This window comes from Eriocheir sinensis, chromosome 20 (assembly GCF_024679095.1).
Source record: "Eriocheir sinensis breed Jianghai 21 chromosome 20, ASM2467909v1, whole genome shotgun sequence".
Lineage (NCBI taxonomy): Eukaryota > Metazoa > Arthropoda > Malacostraca > Decapoda > Varunidae > Eriocheir > Eriocheir sinensis.
Window position 1 is genome coordinate 7,413,372 of NC_066528.1, and position 24,642 is coordinate 7,438,013.

At 38.9% G+C, this 24,642-nt stretch overlaps 1 protein-coding gene across 16 annotated transcripts in view; it reads left to right on the forward strand.

Moving 5' to 3' along the window:
- Positions 1-23,874, forward strand: part of LOC127001135 (tyrosine-protein phosphatase non-receptor type 9-like) — a 150,172-nt gene extending 126,298 nt beyond the window's left edge. For all 16 annotated transcript variants that reach the window (XM_050865328.1, XM_050865337.1, XM_050865329.1 and 13 more), the window contains 6 exons: positions 1,052-1,322; positions 2,345-2,543; positions 5,415-5,575; positions 11,623-11,852; positions 15,684-15,891; positions 20,740-23,874. In XM_050865328.1, coding sequence (XP_050721285.1) covers positions 1,052-1,322; positions 2,345-2,543; positions 5,415-5,575; positions 11,623-11,852; positions 15,684-15,891; positions 20,740-20,966 — 1,296 coding nt within the window. In that variant the 3' untranslated portion in view covers positions 20,967-23,874. The remainder of the gene's footprint in view (positions 1-1,051; positions 1,323-2,344; positions 2,544-5,414; positions 5,576-11,622; positions 11,853-15,683; positions 15,892-20,739) is intronic.
- Positions 23,875-24,642: the final 768 nt, after the last annotated feature.

Genomic DNA, 24,642 nt, shown 5'->3' on the forward strand with positions numbered 1-24,642 from the left:
CCTCGTCCAAATACACAAATGCCGTCCTTATGTTCCTCAGCAAATTCATAGTTTGTCCCGTTATCCTGTTGATGTGTTTGTCCGGTGACATGTTCTCTGAGACAGTCACTCCCAAGTCTATTTCTTCCATTCATATTATCTCACTTCCCATCTTATAATCATATTCACATCTTTTTCCACTCCTACCAAACTCTATTTTTTTTACATTTCCCAAGGTTGAACTCCATCTGCCATGTACCACTCCACTCCCATATTTTATCCAGGTCCCTCTGCAATGCCTCACAGTCCTTCACGTCATTCACTCGTCTCAATAGCTTTGCATCACCTGCAAATAATCCCACATAGCTGGTCACTCCGTCCACCATATCATTTATATAAACAGCAAACATTATTGTCGCCAACACCGAACCTTGTGGGACCCCACTCATCACAGGGCACCAGTTGGAAACCTTGTCCCTGATTATCGTCCTCATTTCCCTGTTAGCTAGGAAGTCCTCCAGCCATTTAATTAGTCCATCACCCACTCCACCCTTATTTTTAATTTTCAAAATTAGTCTTCTGTGCAGTACTCTGTCGAATGCCTTTTTCAAATCCAGGTACACTCCATCCCCGCGGGTCCTTTCCTCTTCCCTGCTCTGCCACACAGTCCCAACGCCTAGTTTTTCCTCTCATACCCATAACTAACATACTTATGAAACGAAGAGGTAGATGTTGGGACTGTGGCAGAGCAGAGGGAAGGAAAGGACCTGCGGGAGCTAACACCTCAACGGACTCGCTAAAATGGTTTCGCTATAGTACATTTTTCCCCCTTCTTTATTTAGTGTGCACCCTCGCCAGTGCTGTCATTTTCTTCCTTGTAGCATCATAACTGTTCCATTTTCCTCTCTGTTTGTTGTGTTCTTTTGTCATTGCTGTAGCGTAAGATAAGGCATGCAAGAACCAAATCCTTACCAGTTGCTCTCACTGACCTTAGGGTTGTTGAGACATTGTCTTTGAAGAAATTTTTGTTTAATTATTTATCCCTGTTTAACAATAATCCTTATGATTACAGTGTGACTTCAGTGATGATGAAGTTAGTTGTTGTGAGAAGAGCTTCTCTCATGACAGTAATGATGAAGATGACCTTGAGGAAAATGTTGAAGCTCAAGATGGCAGATTATCCGGCCTGAATGGCACAGAAGTTGAGGACACAGCCAGTGAAGGAAAACGGAAAGAAGAGGATACAACTCATGTATTGAAAGGAGAGACTTCTCCAGGACCAGAGATTCAAGACACTGCTCACCTCAATGGCCATGTCCTGCATGAATCAGGCAGAATTAGTGGTATGTACTTTATGCTGTATGGATTTCTCCACCAGTCATGTCTCACACCCAGGCAGACTTACCTGGAACAGTTGTTAAAGATGGCACCTAATATTCCTTTACCAGCCTTAACCCAGCATGATCATTAGTCTTCATACATTTAGGGTATATATTAATGCACCATGACCTCAGAAACAAACCAAGCCGAATGAAAGTTTTGGTGCTGGTGTGGGTGTGAGACAGGGGTGTGTGATGCCACCATGGCTGTTTGATGTTTAAATGAATGGTTGTATGAGAAAATGAGAGCCAGAGTTGAGGAGTTAGGGCCGTGGGTGAAAACAAAAAGCACAGTCCATGGTGGGAGGCTTCTTTGCAGATGATACGGAGTTGTTGGCAGAAAGTGAGAGGATTCTGGATGAATTTGTTGAAATGTGAAAGGAGAAAGGTAATAGTGAATGATGGCAAGAGTTGTGGTATTTGAAAGGGCAAGAGAACAGACTGGATTTTTTAAAGCCATACACTTAGGGCATAGAGCATAACAGTATAAAATCTGGTTGGAGGAAGAGAGGATGAAGGAATTGAATGAGTTTAAGTACTTACCACCAATTTTTTTGTAAGCATATGAGTATGGAGAGGTGAGAGAGAAGTGATGATCAGGTGGAAGTTGTGAAAGGAACAGGTGTGTGCATAGAGGTAAAGAATGTTATAAGAAACGGCATTATCCCTCCAACTCCGTCGCTGCATCAGGGATAGACTTGGATTTTAGAAATACATGTATTGAAAATGAGTTGTATCAAAGGTACATATGGTGTCTCACAATAGAGTGATGAAGCTATGTATGAGAGTTTTGGTATGGGTGTAACCACAAAGGGAGTGGATTGTGGAGTGGTTGAATGGATGAGATATGGCTTTCTGAGATGGTTTGTTCTCTGGAGTTTTATAGGAAATACCTTTTGGGACTAATGTGAAAATGTGCATTGTGGACTTAAAAAGATAATCATTAGAGGGGCACAAAGGGACACCATATGCTTTAATCTCCACAGGCCGGGGCTCCCCATTGGCTCCACCCAGCAGTGGCAGCAGTGGGTTCAGTGACGATGACAGTCTTCACTGTGATGACGGGCAAGGGTTTACTCTAGAGGAGTTTGTGCGGCATTTAAGGGACAAAGGGCGGCAAGGCCTCTACCATGACTACACACAGATCAAGAGTCGTCCCCCTGATGGCACCTTTGAAAACTCAAGGTATGGAGCCACTGTTGTTGTTGTGGCTGGTGAATAAAGTTTTTTTATTATTATTATTATTATTATTATTATTATTATTATTATTATTATTATATATATTTTTATTTATTTTATTTATTTATTTATTTATTTATTTTTTTATTTATTTATTTATTTTTTTTTTTTCTTACCTGCCTTCTGGTTCCTGATTTGATTTTTGAGGCAATAAATGCTGAAGTATTTTCTCACAGATCATCTTGAATAATTTCTTGTAATCACTAATTGTCAAGAAAGGCAAAGGGCATATATAGAAATGAGAGGAATATAAGGCTGCCCCATCATGTGTATTGACCATTGTGGGGTAATCATATTGCTGAACCTGAGATCGTACCAGTCCCAGCAAGCTTCTGGATGCTATGCAATAAATCCATTGTTATGCCATTACATGTTTTTCTTGCACCAAACAATGGCACGATGTGGCCTGTTATTTATATAGGTAACTCTCGATATACGCGTGTTTGGTTTACACGTTTTTTAAATAACTCGGGGTCCAAAATCCAAATAAATGTTTGATTTACACGTTTTTTTCACTTACACACAATATTTTATGGAGTGGCCACCAGATGTCTCACGCAATTGGACTCGCACGGCGCCGCGGCCACACAGCTGGGCTCAGTTCTTCCCGCTAACCACTTGAACAACAATACAGTACCCAAGCTGCCACACTACTCAACAATAGGGGTGGGCAGGTACCGTTACCAGTACTGGTACCAAAGGTACCAGCTATACAGTATGGTAACGATACCAGGCTGCTTGGTACCAGTACCAATACTAGCCAGTCGCTCATGGTGTCCCTCATTTCTTCCTCACACGAGTGAGCTGAGACTGAGTGCCTGAGTGGATATCTCGGTGATATGGATATATATATATATATATATATATATATATATATATATATATATATATATATATATATATATATATATATATATATATATATATATATATATATATATATATATATATATATATATATATATATATATATATATATATATATATATATATATATATATATATATATATATCTTTTTTCACAGAATGAAGTGAATATTTATTTTTCGATAGAAACCTACCTCTTGTTTGATTTACATTGTTTTTGATATACGCGACCTCTTCAAGGACACAGTACTTGCATAAATCGAGAGTTACCTGTAGTTAGGATATGTGAGTATAAAAATTAATTTCATGGTAATATTCTTTAAATGTACTTTAGGATATATCATCGTCATTTCGTTTAACGTCCATTTTCACTCTTCATGAACGGTTGGACGGTTTATGGCACGTAAATCGAGCCATTTTCAGTTTTTGGCAGAAGATTTTCCGGGTGCATGCCCTTGCAAACCAACCACCTATTTTAAGTGGTGGCCCTAGCCTTTGCCTGAAGGAAAAAGGCAAACCCTACAAGGCAGCAGGGGGCTATGAGGTGTACCACCCATTACTTCACCCTTAGCTGGGACTGGATCGCCATTGACTCTGATATACATGAGTTCATCTGCCCTTAGCATGGTCTTGTTTTTAATCCACTTGGGGGCCCAGCACACCCTCCTCACTGGTCCATAGTAAAACCAGTGGGGTTGGCGGTTTAGTCGCTGACTACCCGACCATGCGGCTGGTTGTACTTACTGGGTTACATGTTACCAGTAGCAGAGCACTACCTTAACTGCTCTGACCTGACACTAATTAGGATATATGAGGATAAAATTTACTATCTTGATGGCATTCTTTAAATATTAAACCTGTCTTGATGACACTATTCTCATCGTTAGTAATGTAGTACCCTCCATTTAACGTGAGATGGGTGCCAAAGGAACTCATGCTACTCAGATTTCATGGATGTTATTTCAGTGGGTTTTATTGATTTTGGACTTTCGATCTGAAGAGAAACCCTTTTACCAAATATACATTTACTAACATACAAAACATGGAAAAATTGAGCAAAGGCCTCTATGGACAAAAAAATATAAGAATGATGAAGCAGGAATTCTCTGAGAACAAGAAACTTCTACAAACTACTTGTTATATAGGGCTGCCAGGTGCCCATGCAAGTCTGGAAAAGCCAAGCAATGTTTCAGGTGAATTTGAGCTGCGAGTTCCTTCCATTGCACAAAAATCAATACCAGCGTTGTATATGATCAATCAATTAATCAAGAGATGAAAATTACCTTGATTATTCCCTGTATATGTCAAAAATATTGAAAAACTAGATTTTTCGCCACTGTTTATTCCAACCAAGAGGTAGGCAACTCACTCAAATATTGCTGCGTCATACTAGCCTTTCCCTCAGCCAATCTGGGGCCAGAAGAACTCACCTTCAGTTCAATGCCGTGAATGAGCAGCAGTGCTGTTCTTGCCCCAAGCCAATGAGGAAGCCAGGAAGGACTTGGTCACAAGAAGCTCACACACCCAATCATTGGCAGCATTGATCTTGCACTTAGTCAATCAGGGGCCGGGAAAGACTCAGTCTCCCTCCCTTAGTATCTTTGCTGATATTACTCATGTTATCATATTATTTTGTTTACTTTACATTTTCAGCATTTGTTTCTTAGTTTTTTGTATGACTAACTTGCCTCACTGCCTCGTGGAACATTTTTTTCATCGTGCCTCAGATTTGATAAATAGTAAATGGATGATAATTGTGTTGTGTGTAAAATGTGTCCCAGATTTAGGTCTCATGCCACAAGAAAATTTATAAATAAAAAAAATGCTAAAAAGAAGGTCCACTGTATAGAACTAACAAAGTCTTAATACATTGTAATACTCTTGTAGTCTTACTACTCTGAGAGCTTATTCTGACACTTGCCTCCACTCACTAAAGCTTTTTTTCTCCAGAAAAAGGTGCAACCAAGTAAAAAATCGGTACACCGATGTGCTGTGCTTTGACAGAACCAGAGTAGTGCTGGCAGCTGAAGATGAAGAAGGAACAACAGATTATATCAATGCTAACTATGTTGATGGATATAAACAGAAAAGGGCTTTCATTTCCACTCAAGGTAGGAATATTTTTTCAGGTGTGTATTTGATTATGTAGCTTACTGCCATTCATGAGGAGGTATGTACTGTGTGTCAGTTGTAAGATAGCATTTGAAAGTCCAAAAAATTCCTTAGAATTCAAGGTGGTCTAACATAAAAAGGGGAGTAAAATGGGTGGATATACTAATTTATGCATAGCAGTGGTACTCATCTCTGTCTCTGTTTTATAAGCCTGTGGTGGGCAAGAACCCATTACCCAGAAAAACTGGACAGTCGTGATGTGCAGGTTATCACAGTTTACTTCCTCAGGTTTCTCTATGTATCAGTTTATCAACCAACTCAAAAGGGAGAATGAACTGGGTAAGCTTTGCACAGGCTGCCTTGGCTGAGGTCACACCAGGGCCCACAGATTCATAGCTATAGCCTGTCTGTGAAATGTATGTGAATGGTCTCTGCTTGGGGGAAAGTTCTTTTCCTCCACAATTTTCTCCTTTCCTGTAAAGTAAACAAAAATATCAACTAGCCTGTCCTGTTTAAATCTGCATTGGTGTGAGGAAAATATACAATAGCTGCAAACACCCCAAAAAGCTGATAATGGATTACCGGCTGTTTTAATATAAAGGTTTTGAGAATTTACTTGTTGCCACCACTCCCGCTGCTCGTTGATTGAGTCCTGCATTATAATGTCTCGCTGATGGGCGGGGCAAAGGCTGCTCCACTCGCATCCGTATCTACCAACATATTTTCACCTGCCTCAAGAATATATTTTCGTATTGCACATATCTGATTTATTAATTTCATATGCCTTTATATATATGTATTAATAGTATGGGTACCTTGCTTCAACTTAAAAAAAAAAAACAGACAATACATATCTGAATTTTCAAACCCTTGCCCTGTTGTTACCCACCTAACAATTAACCCGTTCACACACCAAAAGTTTAATAAGTTTCTCTTTCCACTGTGACATCTGTCTGGGGCTCCCTAGGGGGCGTCCTGGAATGGCCTGACCGTGCAGCGAATTTTTTTTTCATGTTATCAATTTCAGCCACGAGTATTCTTTTTTCCTGGCATTATTATATATCATTGGTTTTGGAAGAGATTATTCTGCCTTGTGAAAGAAAAAAATATCAAGAAATACAAATAAATAGCGAGGTTTACCGACTCCAAAAAAACATTAATTAAAGATAAATAAATGCTTATGTTCACCACCTCGTAACTTGAAACTTCCCAAGTCGACTTTTTATGATTTATATGCCAGTAAAAGGGGAGTTTTATGAGGATTCCAACGCTATCATTGGAATTTTCATATGACCAGTAATTATTGAAAAAATGGAGGAAAACTATATTTTTATATTTATTCTTTTCTCGCCAGTAGAACAAACAGCTCAGGGGCAGCAAATAAAACACAACAGGCAGGTCAAGGCAGTCAAAATAGAAGTCAGTTTTGTCTGGAATAGAGTTTTGATAATAATAACAAACATGGCTATTAGCGCACCTATTTGGCGTCTAGAAAAACTTCTGCAGACGCAATAATAATCATAATAAATACCACTAAGTCTCTCTCCCTAACACTCTGCTGTAGTTTTTTTTTTTTTTATTTTTTTTCATCATCACCCATGAGAATCACAATCAAGGGCGGATCCAGCCTTGAGTTTTGGGGGGGGCCAACTGTTCATCGACGACGGACTGTACACATGGAATTAAGTCACATCTGATAGCATTGTGCTTTTCAGGGGCATAACTCAAGAATTAGATCCAGAATACTTTTGGTCTTTATTAAGCATATATTAATATATAACATATAAGAATCACAATAATCACATCGTAATATTTAAAAACATTGCTTTCATCAGCCTTGACCTTTTTTAATCTTGACAACCCCGTCTTCTTGCCTCCATATGTAAATTTATGATCACCATCATGCTCTGTACAAATGGGTCTCAAAATCTCTTCGCTTGATAATTTCTTAGCAATATTTTCTAATAGTAACAGTTACTGGTCCCTGCGAATATAAAACAAAATATTGTATCACAGCACGATCACCTTACATCAGAAATAAGAATAAATTCAACCAATTTCGTCTGACGACTGTAATCCAGGCTTACCAGGCTCCAGACACAATTTAAAGGGGCGACAGTCCGCGCTCACAGGCTGCCTGCTGAGAGGCAACTAAGCCACGGGCAATTATTACTTCAAATCCAATGGCATGAGAGAGTTGACGATTAGTTTATTTTATAGGTCTAGCTTGGATCTTTGACTCAAAAAAACTTTGACACGATTCTGAAAGATACTTTATTTTTGGCAAATTTTTTAAAGTTTTTTGATGCGATTCGAGTCAAAAGCTCAGATGTAGATGATTCTGTTTTGGTGCAAATCAAGTTGTGGTGCGTGAAAGGGTTAAACTACACTGCAGTGTCATAAAAAAGCCAGGACATAGCCTATTATACAAGCTTATAAAGTTAATATAGCAATGCACTCAGGCTTCTTAATCTACTTAACCCTTAAAGCGCGGGTGTCGACAATAGTCGACAGCTGGTGCCTGGACTCAAACCGCGAGTGTCGACAATAGTCGACAAGGCATTTTTTGAGTTAGCGCGCCGTCAAATTTAATTTGTTTGTGCTGAAGTAGAGTGATCATGTCGTTTTCTTTCAAATAATACCCAACCATTCTCCCTTGACTAATTTGGTCAATGTACGCCTTGTGCTAGCTTTGAGAAGATGTCCGCTAGACATCCCACCTCTTCTCACCTTCCAGTGAATTTCAACCACGAGAAGGGGGCCCTTCAACCTCAACACCCATCAAGGGCATCAAGAAGGCCTGGAAGATAAGTTTTTTTGGGTGTGTTTCACTTAAACTGTATAAAAGGTATGCTTTTTATTACTAAATCATAGATAGGAAGTCCACTAGGGGTGGAAAACTGTCTATAATAATGTGCTTTCAGTGATCCTACTTCAGTATTCCGTACTCGCTCTATCATGGTTACATAGTCTTCAACTTAACGTCAAAGGACAGATAAGGGTATGTACTTTACAGTGACACTTCATTCAGTCACATGAGTTAAGTAGGAGTGAAGATATAAAAGGTTGAAGTGAGGTATGTTTTTACCTAAATATGCCCACGTGGGAGGACAGGCATGGCAAAACAAGCCCGCGCTTTAAGGGTTGACAATACTGGTCGACGTGAATCAAACTGCAGACGATCAGTGAAGTCCCTCGGCAACATTGGGTTTGGAGTGAAGAACATTAATATATCATGTGTATCTACTATGGTGTAAGTATGCCTGCACTGTGATGTTCACTTAATAATATTCAATAATAATATTTAGGGTAGGCGGTGGCCAAAGTGGTAGCGTACTGGGCCCACATTCACCGCGTGATGGACGACGCGGGTTCGAATCCCCACGCTACCACTCGGATTTTTCAGTCACCGCCGAGTGGCTTAAAACTACCCACATGCTGTCCTGAAGACCACCCATCAACCCGGGCTCTAGAGGAAGCCGTCCAAGCGAATCAAGAACGAGTTCCGGGGGGCAGCATGAGCCAATGCAAGATGGCGCCACTATAAACACTCGCCTGCGCCAGAACGGGCTGGGCCGACCATCAGGCCCCACCTGGAAGAAGCCTTGGGCCGACCATCAGGCCCCACCTGGAAGAAGCCTTGGGCCGACCATCAGGCCCCACCTGGAGACCATCAGGCCCCACCTGGAAGAAGCCTTGGGCCGACCATCAGGCCCCACCTGGAAGAAGCCTTGGGCCGACCATCAGGCCCCACCTGGAAGAAGCCTTGGGCCGACCATCAGGCCCCACCAGGAAGAAGCCTTGGGCCGACCATCAGGCCCCACCAGGAAGATGCCTACCGGCGCAACAGGCAGCGACGTAAAAAAAAAAAGAAAAAAAAAATCTAAATTAATATACCTATGCATGAGGTGTATGCAGAGGCATGTGGTAACACAGGTATATGCAGCGTAGCCTATTGTTGGTGGGAAACAAAAGGGCAAAGATTTAATAATAGATTTTTTTTTAAGGTGAAGCAAGGTACCGATATATAAAGGCATATGAAATCAATAAATCAGATATGTGCAATATGAAAATATATTCTTGAGGAAGGCTAAATATGTTTGTAGATACGAATGCGAGTTGAGCAGCCTTGGCCCGGCCCACCGGCGTGACGTCATAACACAACAACCAATCAGCGAGCAGCGGCAACAAGTTAATTCTCAAAATCTTTATATTAAAACAGCCTATAATCCGTTATCCAATTTTTGGGGGTGTTTGTTGCTATTGGATATATTCCTCACACTAATGTAGATCTATACAGGCTAGTTAATATTTTGTTTATTTTCTGAGAAAGGAGAAAACTGAGGAGGAAAAGAACTTTCTCCCAGGCAGAGAGCATTCACATTCATTTCTTGGATGGGCTATAGACGTTCTAACAGCTACACCATGGAGGTGCATTACATTCACAGTAGAAAATACAAACTTGAAATTCTATTGCAAGCAGTCACAAATCATGCAGTTTCAAATTTGCATCAGCGAATATCTGCACTTCCTCCATTTTATTGATAACATTGTTAAAGTGCAGTGCACTTCTCTCTTTTCTACTATTCTATTCTCCAACACGTCCTCTACGTGTATCGAAACACACGAGAAATTAATTAAGACAAGGAGAGGGTATTCGCCGGCTGCCTGGGATTGAACCCGCAACCAGCGTGACGGGAGAGCCACTCCTTACTGAGTGGGCCAAAGAGGTACCCCACTGGCCAAGTGGGTTACGGGAGGCTCCCTCATCAGGCCTAGTTGCCACACTACATTTGGTGCCCTGTGTAGTGCATGTGGAGAGAGAGAGGTGTGTCAGTGATGGTAAAAATAGATACATGAAAATATTGTGATGGCCAGTAGAAGACTGGGCATTAAATCTTGAATATTAACTATCTTTGTGCTACGTGTGGAGTCAGAAGGGTGAATCAGGTGAGAAAGGAGGTGGTGTGAGAAATGAGACAGTTGTAAGAGTATGCAAGAAAGAGGCAGTTTACCTAGATGATTTAAGAGAAACTCATAGCCCATCCAACCTCATGAGGGAAAATAAGCGCATTAAACCAAAGAAGATTTGGACATTAGTTAAGATAGATGTAAGGAGAATGATTGAAAGGGTGTATGGATCCAGAGTGGAGGAACTGTTAGAAGTCCATGAAAAGGCTGAAAGAAGACTGTGAAAATAGCTGTCTCAGAGAGGCTTGCATGTCCCGGGATCATGTGAATTGGTGTCAAGTGGTCAACAAGAACCTATATGTTGTGGATGCATTGGGCATATGTGTTATGAAAAATCTTAATGAAAGCCCACATTGGAAAGCTATGGTCTCAAAGTGGAGTGCCATTGACTATTGTATTCTAAAGCTGCAAGAAGTGTGTGTGTCAATGACTGAAGTGTGAATGGTGTGCCCTCTTGCAAAGGTGGGAAAGATGAATGTGATGGGAGGGAGGGAATCTGAAATCATAAAAAAAAACTGTACACACATTACCGTACCATAAGTAAAATGAGCAAGACATGGTAGGTAAACTGTGCTCCAGAAATGCTAGAACACACTTTAGAGCAAATGTTGGTAATTACTGTTGTCTAATGTATCGTTTGCCACCATTTTTCAACTTTTACAAGTACTTGACCGTGTCATGTTAGTAAGAATGATTGCATAATGTTAATTATTCACGTTACTGGAAAAATTTGGACAACGGGAAAAACATGATGTTCTTAAAAAGTAATGAAAAACATCAAAGTCTTCATAACATTAGCCTAAAACATCTCCACTATAATTATTCCCTGGATTATATTTCCATCACTTTTCAGGTAGATCTACTGTCACCTATCACATCATGCATCACCAATTATGAAGTGTATATGTGTTTCAAAAAATTATATATAGCCAGATGCCTTCAGAAAAATTACATTATTTCCAATCATTTTGTGTAGCATGTTCACAGCCAAATGATACTTTTGAATGCTAAATAAAGTATAGCATTGGATATGTAAAGTATATTTGTCTACAACCCATTTTTATTCATTAATTAGGTCCTCTGCCTGGAACATTTGGTGACTTCTGGCGGATGATCTGGGAGCAGAAAGTTTGTGTGGTGGTGATGACAACACGGGCAGTGGAGCGTGGCCGAACCAAATGTGGGCAATACTGGCCACTGGAGCAGGATGCCAGTGTTACTCACTCTCACTTCACCATCACCAACACTCATGTCTACAACTACCATGACTACACCGTTACTGCCCTCACAATTGTGGACAATGTGGTTAGTGAGGAGTAACTTTAAGGCTGATTGTATTCAGGTTTCACTGATTATATTTAGGCTTCATTGATTGTTTTCTGGTTTCCCCAAATGTATTCAAGTAACTCCAACTATGTATAAGTAGGGGTCAGACTAAAGTCTGCATCTAAAATAGAAAATTAAGTGAGCCTGAGAGGGCAAGGGGTGTGAAACTAATGCAGGCTAAATGAAAGGATGTACCATAACTACAGTAAACCCTCGGTTTTAGGGACTAAATGGGAGGGAACTTAGTCCGTTGATGCCAAAAGTCCATTAGTAGAGGCGAAAATTTAAAAATACAAATACAGTCACCTCTCGATTAACGCGAGGGTTATGTTCCTGGAGATGTCATGTTATTTAAAATTGCATTATTTAAACATAATTTTCCCATAGGAAACAATGGTAATAGGGGGGTTACGTTCCTGGACACTGGGAAAGTCTGCCTATTTTGGGGATTTTGTTACTCTAACCTTAAAAAAACATTATCAATACATTGGTAGGTCATGGAAACAACAAAAACACACGTTCTCATTTTATTTAAATCTGTTCTTCATCTGCGTCGGCCACCGTCCCTCCTCACCCCGCACTCCAGTCACCAGCCGCTCCCTTCACCTCCGCCACACTTGCCCCCTTCCTCTTCCTTTGACTACCCATGCTATTGGTGACAAAGATAACTCCTTTAAGTTAAAGTTTTCTAAAGAAAGAATTGCTACATTACATTTGTAAGTCACTGACACAAATAAAAACACGTCCTCACACTCACCATCACTTTGTTGATGCGTCACTGGTCGTCATCTGCCAAATGATCAAATCCTCACCCCGCTTCAGCGTTGCCAAATTGTCGTACTCAGCCACTTATATTTCCTGACTTCCTACCCTCAAACTGTCTTCTGGGCTCCAATAACGAAACTAATTTATAGTTATCGTTAAAAGAGTTAGATTCTGATGTTTCTTGGCAATAGTTAGGCGTCAGAAACCGGTAAATACTATGTTCTGAGTATGATAATCTTGCAAAGGTGCCCTGCTCTCCCTCCTCACCCCGTCCTTCCACCTCCTGTGAGGAGGTGGAAGGACACTTGGGTGCCATAGTAGAGGTCAAAATGCAGTGTACGTATTCCAGAGAAGCGTTCCACTCACAGTGCCGGCTAGCTTCAGACTGAGGAGATGGACAGCGTCTCCGCGCGGTGATGTCATCGATGTTAAATCAAACATATTGCATTAGTTAAACGTATCTCCTTAAATATCAACTCGTGTTAAATAAAAAATGCGTTACTTAAACTTGCGTTAATCGAGAGGTGGCTGTAATAATAATAACGCCAAACGTAATAAACCTGAGTACTGTATTTTACGGCTTACAAGACGCACTTTTTTCCTAAATAATACCATGAAAAATACTTGTGCGTCTTCCAAGATGAATGTTGTATTGTGGCAGCAACGTCCAGGCTCAAGTGAGCTTGGACGGTCACCGTACTGGCTCGACCGATAGGGACGTGAATTTGTATGTTGTCATTACATTATGAGGTTAACTTAAGTAACTATTTAATTCAGCCTTTTATATGATATAACCTCATTACTTACTTGTTACAAGTATTTCCAATACCATAAACCTTCCTGGAGCCAAGCCACAAGCCCAAACGTGACCCAAACGTCTGTTGTTTATTGTGCGGCTGGTAGCGGCGGGAGCCATTCAGCTCTTGATCTTGATGGTACAGGTGGATTATTTCCATAGACCAGCAAGCCTTTGGATCAGCTGCATTTGGATCTGCTGTGTTGATGTGTTGTCTCCTATGCACTCTTATGGAAATAAAACCACCCTTGGACAACGAAAGATGTATAGTATATTTACTGACCACCAACTAGTATGTCATCGCCATATGGACAAAATCAGACGAGTGATGAATGTAAATAAACCAATAGCCTACATGCCGCCATGTTTATGTCGGGGACCCACTGTTTCAGTGTGTGTGTATTTACCAACGGTAGTTGAAATTGCCTAGTTGTACATTTGTGGTGAGTGCTCCAGCAAACTTGTGGTGAGTGCTGAGACAATAGATAGTTTTAGGAAAAGGTTACATAAATTCGTGGATATGGTGAAGCTGTTCTTGTGTGAGTGACTTTTTTTTTCTCTCTCTCTCTCTCTCTCTCTCTCTCTCTCTCTCTCTCTCTCTCTCTCTCTCTCTCTCTCTCTCTCTCTCTCTCTCTCTCTCTCTCTCTCTCTCTCTCTCTCTCTCTCTCTCTCTCTCTCTCTCTCTCTCTCTCTCTCTCTCTCTCTCTCTCTCAAAATTTCTCCAATATTAGGGTGCATCTTGTAAGCCATAAAATACGGTATATAGTTTTTATTGTGTATGTTTTACTTCACATTGTCTACATAGTGTATAAGTACAGCAGTCATGCTTACTATGCCTACTACCACTACCATTCTCACCAACTTTACTAAATACTGTAATGCGTTACTCTAAACACTTTACCGACACTCACAAACACCTAGCTCTTTTCCATTACATTACGTCCTGGAATAATACACAAGATTTTTTTGTGGTGTGAATACATTCTTCATTTGAATGGGAATCACAAGGAGGAAAATGTTTCATCAGATGGACTTAAAAGACATACCAAATTTACTTAAGACAGTACCAAAGCTGGTACATTCCTACCAATATGGCAACCATGGTTTGAACTAATGTAACCAAAGAATCGGAGATCAGATAAAGGGAGGAGGGCAAGATGGCTAGCAGATGCTATTGCAGTTACCGGGCACGGTCAGTTCAAATACTATTCTTGTGGATTCCTGACTCTGACTTTGTCCATCAAATCCAAAATCCATTAAAAGTGGGTCCATTGAACCGAGGGCTTACAGTACTGTATTTTGTATAAGTAGAGAATAATGGGAAGATAGGTGGGCAAGCATATTAACAGGAGTAATAAAAGAACAGAATATGTTTGGGAGGATGCAACAGAGATTTATCAGGACTGCAGGAAGTGAGGACTATGTCTCAGTAAAAGTGGGCATACATGATAGATTTTTAATGGTGAAGCTGCATCTGTTGAAACTGTTGCTCCACAACTGCAGTAGTTTTGAAAAGTTGTATCTGAGCTCAGCCATAACTAGTTAGTTGCCTGTTTACAAGTATATCAGAATGTTACAAGAAAAAGTTAATACAGTGTTTCCTTATTTGTCATGGGAGTTATGTTCTTAACATCCCCGTGAATGGCCAAAATTGCAAATACTAATACTACTTTAAAACTTGTCTAGCACTTTTTTTTCTTTTTCTTTTTTGTCAATAGTTTTTGAATTTTTGGAGACTTTCCCATCTTTTCTATTAATAGTTGCTTTTGATGTGGCTGAACTAGATCCAGGGGACCATATTGAAAGCATGGGAGGAGGGCAATGAAAATTATAGCAAAGACTGATAACTGTTTAGGACAACGTGCAACTGAGGAGTGAGGCCGCTGCATTAGGCTTGTTTACTCTGCTGCCATACTTGCAGCGGGAATTTAAAATTTATGCTTCACATTTAAGAATACATCACATGTACATTTTTCTATCTTGAATAAACCACAAATTATCAGATCATAGAACAAAAAATCTTTGAATAAAAACTAAACACTATAGTATCATTACTTACAAAATTGCAAGAAAAAAGATGCAAAAAAATTTTTAGATACTTTTTTATTTTGCTTTCCTGCAGATAGTGTCATATTTCAGGTAATTAATATGAGGATTATGTAGAGTTTACTTTGTAGAGTTGCATATATTTTTATACTCTAACCCCTTGAATATTAATCCGGTCTAAAGTTAGGGTACTGTATCAACAGAGTGGAGAGGAGAGAAGGGTGGAGCACATGCAGTTCACATCTTGGCCAGACTACGGTGTGCCAGATTCAGCCATGGCTATGCTAGAATTTTTGAGCCAAGTGCGGGAGTCTCAAGCACGCCTGACAGCAGCATATGGAAGCTCTTGGACAGGCCACCCCCTGGGACCACCTATTGTTGTTCATTGTTCTGCTGGGATAGGGAGGACAGGTGAGCACTGCCATTTAATTTTTAGTATCCCAGACTATAGTTATGCTAATAATGGTATCCAGAACCAATATTAATTGTATATTTTTAAAAACACCACAAAATACATAATTACTCATCACATCCTGCCATATGAAGATTTCACATCTGTTTTCATTCTGGTTGTGAACGTCCATGCTTCCAAATATTTTTCTAGTTGTGATTTACAGGAAATGAGCTATGCTTGTGGGTCCTGCTTCATTAAGGTTAATTATACAAACGACTTTAAACTCGTTTATGTTTTTCGATTAAACAAAACTCTGCCATGCAGTTCCAATGATTAATACATCTATTGGGAAAGTTATATTTCATTATATCTTTTAAACAACTTGTCTTGTTTAACTTCCTTTCAAGTCCTCTTGTTGCTCCCTTATCCCATGGAAACATCCTCTATTAATTACTGCCTTGAACACTGCAAATTTGTTATCTCTCAGCCCCAACCTTTCCAATCTTACAATCAGTCAATCAATTCAAGTATGTAGTGGGCTGTTTTTGGTAAACATAACTAGCTCTGGGGACGGGGGACATCGCCTCACCCACCCTACGACACCAAACCCAAGGGTTTCTCCGGGCAAGTCCCCATGCGAGCCCATCTTACCTCATGGAAGGATCCAGCAGCTTTCTCAAGCCACAAACTCTGTGAGCATCCATTTGGCCTCATCAACCCAGGATTTACTATTGCAGAAACAACCTGGTGAGCAGGGTCAGCTCCTGGGTAGCATATCACATAGCTGTATAATCCATTGGTATTCACAGACTATGCAAGTAATAGTCCTCAAATCAGTCTAACAGATTAATAACCAGTTCGTCACAGAATCATTTTAGTGATATCCCATGATTCTGCAAAGGCATTTATTATCTAAGGAATCAATCTGCTCATCACTATGCAGTGTTCATGTCTCTCAGCCATAGAGTAAGACAGGGAGCACAAGTGACTTGAAGATCCAGATTTTTATCCTTCTGCATAGGTATCAACAATGCCATATACCGATGCTGAGCAAGTCCATAATACTGAAGGTCAAGCCTTTTTTCTGCACTTAACCCCTTCACTCTGGCGATGCCGACGTCGGCGTCCGACGGGCGTCTGACGACGTCACTGTATGGAAAGGGTTAGTCCTCTTCTAAACCTCTTAATCCTCTTCCATTTCCTCTTAATCCTCTTCTAAACCTCTTAAGAGGAAGTGGAAGAGGATTAAGAGGAATTTAGAGGAGGATTGAGAGGTTTAGAAGAGGATTAATCCTCTTCCATTTCCTCTTGACCCTTTCCATACTGTGACGCCGACGTCTGCGTCACGGATGGAAAGGGTTAATTACCAAGGAATGTGAATTTTTTCAAGAATTCAATGTCCTTGCCACACACAGGGAAAGACTTCTGTTTCATCTAGCAAGCCTTCAAACACCTGTACCTTGGTCTTGGCCCAGGAGATTAGAAGTCCCACGGGCTTTGCCTCATGCACGCCCTAAGAGCCATCACCAAAACTTGCAGTGACCCCACACGGATCACTGCATTAGTAGCAAAACAAAGTCAGTCACCTTAGTATTGCCAAGATGCTCTACAATGACTTTGATATACAACTTTGCCTAATACCCAGCTCATGCAAGTGTTGAAAAGTGATGGGCCAAGGACACAGCCATGCCCCACTCCTGTGTTCATGGGAATGAAGTGGGACCTGCCCCGCACACATAACAAGGCATGGTCCAAGATAGACGATATTGTCTAAGGTAAAAGAGGATATGTTGACTTTCATTCATTATTTCTCTTATAACTTTACATTCTACTTAATGGGTTGCCAGTTTGCTTGCACCCTTCACTTTTTTAGATTTAAATTTGATTATAACTGCTGTACAAGCTCAGCCAAAAAAAATTTAATAGATGATGTCATTACACAAGCTGTCCTAACTTTTTTTGCATAAGGACTGACACCCATTCATAAGACACGGGAAGACCTTTGCCTTTGCATGATGATGACAGTCTGTCGTTGAGGCTCTTTGAACTTGCGGCACTGTACTCTGACAAAGGGCATGCTAAACCACCAGTCATTAATTATCAAACTTTAGTCACAAGTTCCAATTAACAGTTATCTCAGGAAGGGATCCATTCCTACTCATGGCTTCAATATTAGCATGAATGAATGCTTCAGATGCGCCTACAGATACTGAACTTGGAAATATTGACTAGACTATGCAAATGCAACAAAGCTTATCTGAGGGTGGTGGCCAAGTGGTCAGCGTGTGGGTGTAGTGAACCCATGGGCCTAGGTTTGAGTTCCACCAAAACACGCTGATTTTTCAAGTCATTGCTTAGTGTTGAAAGATTACCCACGTGCTGTCTGGAGTTTCAGTCAACCCTAACTTCAGCGTCATCATTCAAGTGGAGCACCGGGGGCACCATGGGTCAAGCAAAGTCATATATCACGGCAGCCACCATAAGTAAAATATGCCTGCACCATTAACAGGCTGGGGCCATCCAAGAGAGCCTAGTGGTGCTACAGGCAGCACCAAAAAAAAAATATATATATATATATATATATATATATATATATAGATATATATATATATATATATATATATATATATATATATATATATATATATATATATATTATGGATGTGAGACACCACATGCAATATTGGGGTAAGCGCCAGTTTTTAAAAACCTCAGAAATCGCAGTTGAAGTTTTAGCAACTTCAAATTGCAATTTTTTGTTGGTTTTAAAGCTAGAATCATCATTTTGATACCAAACTGAAGCTTATGTGAAGACAAAACTGCCTGTGTTATGTATGAAGCGCAAAAAGAAAAAAGAAAAAAAAACAAAAAACAAAAACACCTTGGGTTTTGAAAAAAGAAGAAAATCCACCAGAAGTATTTATTTTTACTCGTATTGTGATTTACTGGGATTTAGAGCAGTCAGAAGTCGGAAGATAATGCAAATTGTTGTAATTAATCTGTACATATACGTACCTCTTAGGGAAGTGTTTAGTACGTATATATACTCATGCTTATACGCCCTTTATTTTTGTTTGTGTATGTAACATTGTTCATTGACAGTAAAGAGGAATAATTTGACAAGTCTTCGTATTTTTAAATGGATGTTAAAGGGCCTTTCTGTACATTTGTCCGCATTCCAACTAAAATCATTATACAAGAAGGTAAGTTACTCTCTCCTACGTAATTACTCCTTGATTCTATAATCAGTAAGGCACGAGGAATTGTAAATTACGCTTCAGAGTAATCGGAAATGAAAACTGACCGTCGGAAGCATCATAGTATTATGTTGAGTTACCTGTAGTACACATGGCCTTGAAGCGAGCGGTGTTGCCTGATGCGCATCCAACCATTTTCTTGTACTTACAATTACTGTTTATTTTTTTGTTTTTTTGTGATGTAAAGAAGTACTTATACATTACTCACACTACAGGGTTGTGAGAAGTGTTTATAATAGAATGAATATAGGCTCTAAAAAATTTTAAGATAAATTTCCCTTTCCTGGTATGACATCGTTAGCTTTGAGATGGAGAAAAATAAGAGGACGAACACTCTAGGGTAGCCGCGCTTCCATTCCTCACATATAAGTAATATATATATCAAATAATTTGTAATTTGTTTTACATTTTAAGGGGCAAATAAATTTTTTTTTTTAAAAAGTGCAACCTGGCATGACCCCTACCTATGACAAAAGACAACACTGTACGGGTTAATGTAGCTAGTCATGTTCACTCAGAAAGAACTAGTTAAAAATTGTCACTAGTTAATTATAAAAAGTACAACAAACAAAAGTACATTAAGGCAGCTATTGAATATCAAACAAAGTTAGAAATTGTACGAAAAATCAATTAGATCAGCTAGACATGGCAACTGCGTCACTTCCTCCCAGAGCCCGCTGGGGACTTACACCATTACTCCACGCCAGCATGCCCACCCTACCTTGCGCAGACCATTCATTTGAGCGAGATATGTTTTTCCCAAGACTTTTTACCCTATTTCCAGTGTTGATTTGGGGTGAACAACTTGTTCAGATAAAAGAGGAAGGGTCAAAATAGTAGTATATGATCGTAACTCCAAACCCACAATATTGCACGCAGTGCCTCATGTATTGGATGTTAGATTTCAGGGATCCGCAGATCCGGATGTCATATGCACATATTTTGCGGATGCGGATATCAAATTATGACATCCTCACAGATCTGGATGGGGATGCGGATGTGTTCAGGATTTTGGTAATTCACTATATAGCATCAATTATTGCCAGATGGCAGGTGTGTTTGTTGCACAATACTACATTTTTTAATTTTAAAGTTTTGTGACAAGTTTGAGCCACACATGTTGTGTGTTACCACTGTGCGGGACGGCGACTCCATGTTGAATTTCAGTCCCTTCAGTGGTGCAGATTTTCTAATGCCATTTAGTGAAGCAATCACTCACTTGTTGCCTAGACACCCTTTCTTTTTCAACTCTGGTCATTTGGTACACTTAGAATGGCTTGTTTACCATGCACTCGGTTTCCATTAATAAATGCAGTCTAGTATGAAAGTCAACACACAGCGAGAGAGAGAGAAGGAAGATCGTCCAAGTAATGTACTGGAAATGGAAGTGAATGTGAAAAATAAAAGGAAATGAATAGTATTCATAAAATCTCAAATTTAGTGTGGATAAAGAAGGCATTTATTTATTTATTTATTTTTATTTTTTATTTAAGGATGATTCCCTTATTGAGTTTGGACCGAGTTTCTTTGCAGACATGTTTTTTAATATGATAACAATTTACCCTTATGTAAAAAAGTAAAAACTAAAATTATCTTTCAACCTAACAGGAACATTCTGCACCTTGGATATCTGTATACGACGCTTAGAAGAAACTGGTACCATAGAAGTGAAAGGAACTGTTGAGAAGATCCGGTCCCAGAGAGCATACTCCATCCAGATGCCTGATCAGTACGTCTTTTGTCACCTGGCACTCTTGGAGTACGCGCTCCACAATGGGAAATTGGTAGAAGTTGATCTCACTGGTTTTGAAGAAGATGGATCAGAAAGTGATTAATGAAGTTGCCTGCCATGTTTCTAGTGGAATACTAAAATTTAATGAAAAATGTCACAAATAGCAGTCCAGACGCCTTGTTGATGACTGTTGATGTGTTCACAGACTCTGTTGGACCTTCTTAGGCACACAGTGAGTAAAATTGTGATAGTGCTATTACTGAAGGAGAAAAGAAGGGCTGTGGTAATGTGGAGAACAAACTATTTCTTGAAGTACACCTTGCCATCCAATCTGCTGAAGGCGAGGTATCTTCCTTTGCCACCAGGTGCTGATGATTGTTGTCGTGTGAGTGCTGATGATTGTGAAGAAGAAATAGGATGTACAGTAACATGCACATGGTTGAAAATATTTGTTTACCATTTGCCTTCTCTTTCTATGGAATGGTGCACATATCAGAGGAAAATTGTGTAAACTCCACATCATAAGGTTTCTCAAATGAATATACAGTGTTCTTATTGTAGAAAAATCAATTCAACTTGAAACACATTATTTGCATTGGCCCTTTTGGTAGTTGTTAACCAGGGACACAATGACCACCATTCCAGGAGGCCGAGGGCAGCAGCTTTTAGTGGGGGGCGGCGGCCAGTGCTGCACCACAGTCGTGGATGAAGGTACAAAATATAATTGTTTAGGTGCCAGTCATTTTGAAATCTCCAGTATTTTTTCAAAATTAGAATAATATTTATTCCAGTGATATCAAAAATAACTTTGTATATCTTACTTCTTCCTGTACTCATGTAAGAGATTCATATACATCAGACAGAATGGCATATTTATATTTTTTACAATTTCCTTTGCCAATAATATTAGTGCAGATAAATTTAATTGTTTATATAAAAAAAAATGACAATACTAAAGTATTAATCATGCATATCTGTATTTCTGTATAATAATTTGATGTTAAAATCTGTTTTTATTCTACATATTTTGTTAATGAAATGGGACTGGTGTGATTTTTTTTTATTTATTTTTTTTTTATTATTATTTTATTTATTTATTTATTTTTTTTTTAATTACAAAGCAAGTAGCTGAAAAAAAATTATGATATTATTTTGAGCCTGACTGATTATTACAACTTTTTCACTTGTTATTTAGAAATAAGCAAATGAGTCATTTCCTTTACAAAGCAACTGCTTATGTGTTCACTAAGAAGTGCTAATTAAAGAATGGGAAAAATGTTGCCAAGTTACTACTTCACTCTGTCCTACAATGCTCCAGCCTGCAAGCCTGCCTCAATCCAGGTAACCTTGTGCCAGATGTGGTGTCCAGTGAGAGCAGCAAGGAAATGGTAGCAATAACTGCAGGAAAACTGCTATTTGAGGCAGTTATGGGTAAGGGCATCTTCCACTTGATGGAAATAGGACCAGCCTAAATCCCAGCTGCAGGCTGGAGACCTAATTTTTTTTTTTTTTTTTTTTTTTTTTTTTTTTTTTTTTTTTACTCAATAGGTAATGCTTATGCATTCTCTTTCTTCATGTCCTCTCACCAGTACAAAAACATGAACATTAGCCTGAAATGGCAGACTTAGAATACAGGAACAAGAGAAGGCTCACATCAGGACTCGGCATATAATATTTTGGCTAAATCTCTTCCAATCTCAGGTTTGCTCCTCAAGTTTGCTGTCTTTAGTTCTCTTTCTACGGCATGAGGAAGTGGCTATTTTGAAAATAAGTGAAATTGATAAAGTTTTACTTGAATAATGATCAGTTTTGCAGGTAAGCTGCAACACCTGGTAATTGTAAGCTTATTAGCTGTCCAGTATAGTGTATAGCTTTGCATTATTGCCCACTTCTTTATGTGACTCACAGTCCTCGATAAAGGGTTAGTTGTACTTCTTCATTATATTAATCAATTATCATTGGTGCAGCATTGTACCATTATGAATTTTGTTTGGCATTTAATTTCCATGCATAACCTGCAAATTGGAAAACTTTCTTTTTCCAATAAGCAGAAAACTATTATCAACATGACACTGACAATGAATGACAATTAATAATCCCTAAGAATGCTGTTTCCGTTGATATATGTGAGGGCATAATGTACGTGTGTATATTGTGTACATTGGAAGTGATGCAAATACAATTAACATTTGTAAGCTACCACTGTTAATAGTGTGTATATATATATATACATATATATACATATATATACATATACCTAAACATACCATGTAAATCTTATGTTGACTGGGGAACTCTGCTAGGTGTTTTTCAATATTATTATTATTATTATCATTATTATTATTATTATTATTATTATTATTATTATTATTATTATTATTATTCTATTATTATTCTATTATTATTATTATTATTATTATTATTATTATCATTATTATTATTATTATTATTGGGTATTTGTTGTTCCTGGGTATTTATGATACTGATGAGCCCAGTTATTCTAACAAATTTAAGCTTGAATGGTGCCATTTTATATGTAATGAGAGCATGTAAAATTGGTGGTAAATGGCATCTCCAATGCCTGTGCTTGTCATTGTTTTTAAAAAGACTGGCAGTGTCTTTACTATTTTTGCAATGTGGTACAGTGTAATCTGCAAGTGTAATTTCATGTTATCTTAAAGAAAATATTTTCTTATTTAATGTGCTTGATATAATTAAGCCTTTGTATATCCCCAAAATCAAACTACACTATCTTCTTTCTGATACCTATTTGTTGAAGTTGAACAATTATGTTTTCAGCTTTGATTTTGAATGGCCACCAGAATATAATTTGAAGAAATGTCAGACATCCTTTTTGTTAGTGTGGGAATCCCTGTACTGACGAGCATCGCACAACTGACTCACTTGAGTTACCGAAGGTTCACTGGCACATCACCAAAGATGAAACTTTTTATATCACTTTTGTACATACTAGTCAAATGTCTAAATAAAATCTTCTTTCTATTTATTGATTTTTGTGTATTTCTAGACAAGAATAGATTTTGATATTTTCATTAGAAAAGTATTAAGATATTTTGCATAGTTTTTACAACCTCTGTGTGAAGTACTTCTTGCTGACGAATGCCCAAAATAGCACCACTGTAAAGCAAGCACTAGCCCAAAAATAGTCTCTATGGCCCTGAGTAACTGTGGAAAGTTCCCTTATAATAAGATAAATGTATGTATTATGTAAAAACTAGGATGAAAAGTCATGATGCCATGAAGGTTGTGCAGATGAATTTTTACCTAAATCTCCATCGAGGAATGTGCTACATGACCTCTGGTGTCTGGTACATTATAATTTCTCATTAGCTTTATCTACACTGGTCTTGGAATGGAAGGCCATTGAGTTGCTTGTTGGATCAATTTAGGTGAACTTGGTGTATTCCATCATTTTATCTGAAGTTGCAAGGTTGCCAGTTTGAGCCTATATTCCTCCATATTTATATACAGTCATACCTCGGTGTATGAGTTTAATTCATTAGGGAATTTTTCTCGCACACCAAAACACTCGTAAACCAAAACAAATTTCCCCATTGATATTAATGTGAATGCCATTAACCCATAAACTGCGCCAGACATCTCAAGATGCTATGAGTTAGACTGCGCCAGACATCTTAAGATGACACATGTTCCAAGGTGAATATTTATATTTCCAGTGATGCCAAAGTATATTCCAATGAACCTCGTGTGGCAACATCATCCCTCTTTCGCACCATGTTGTCACCATTGTCATATTA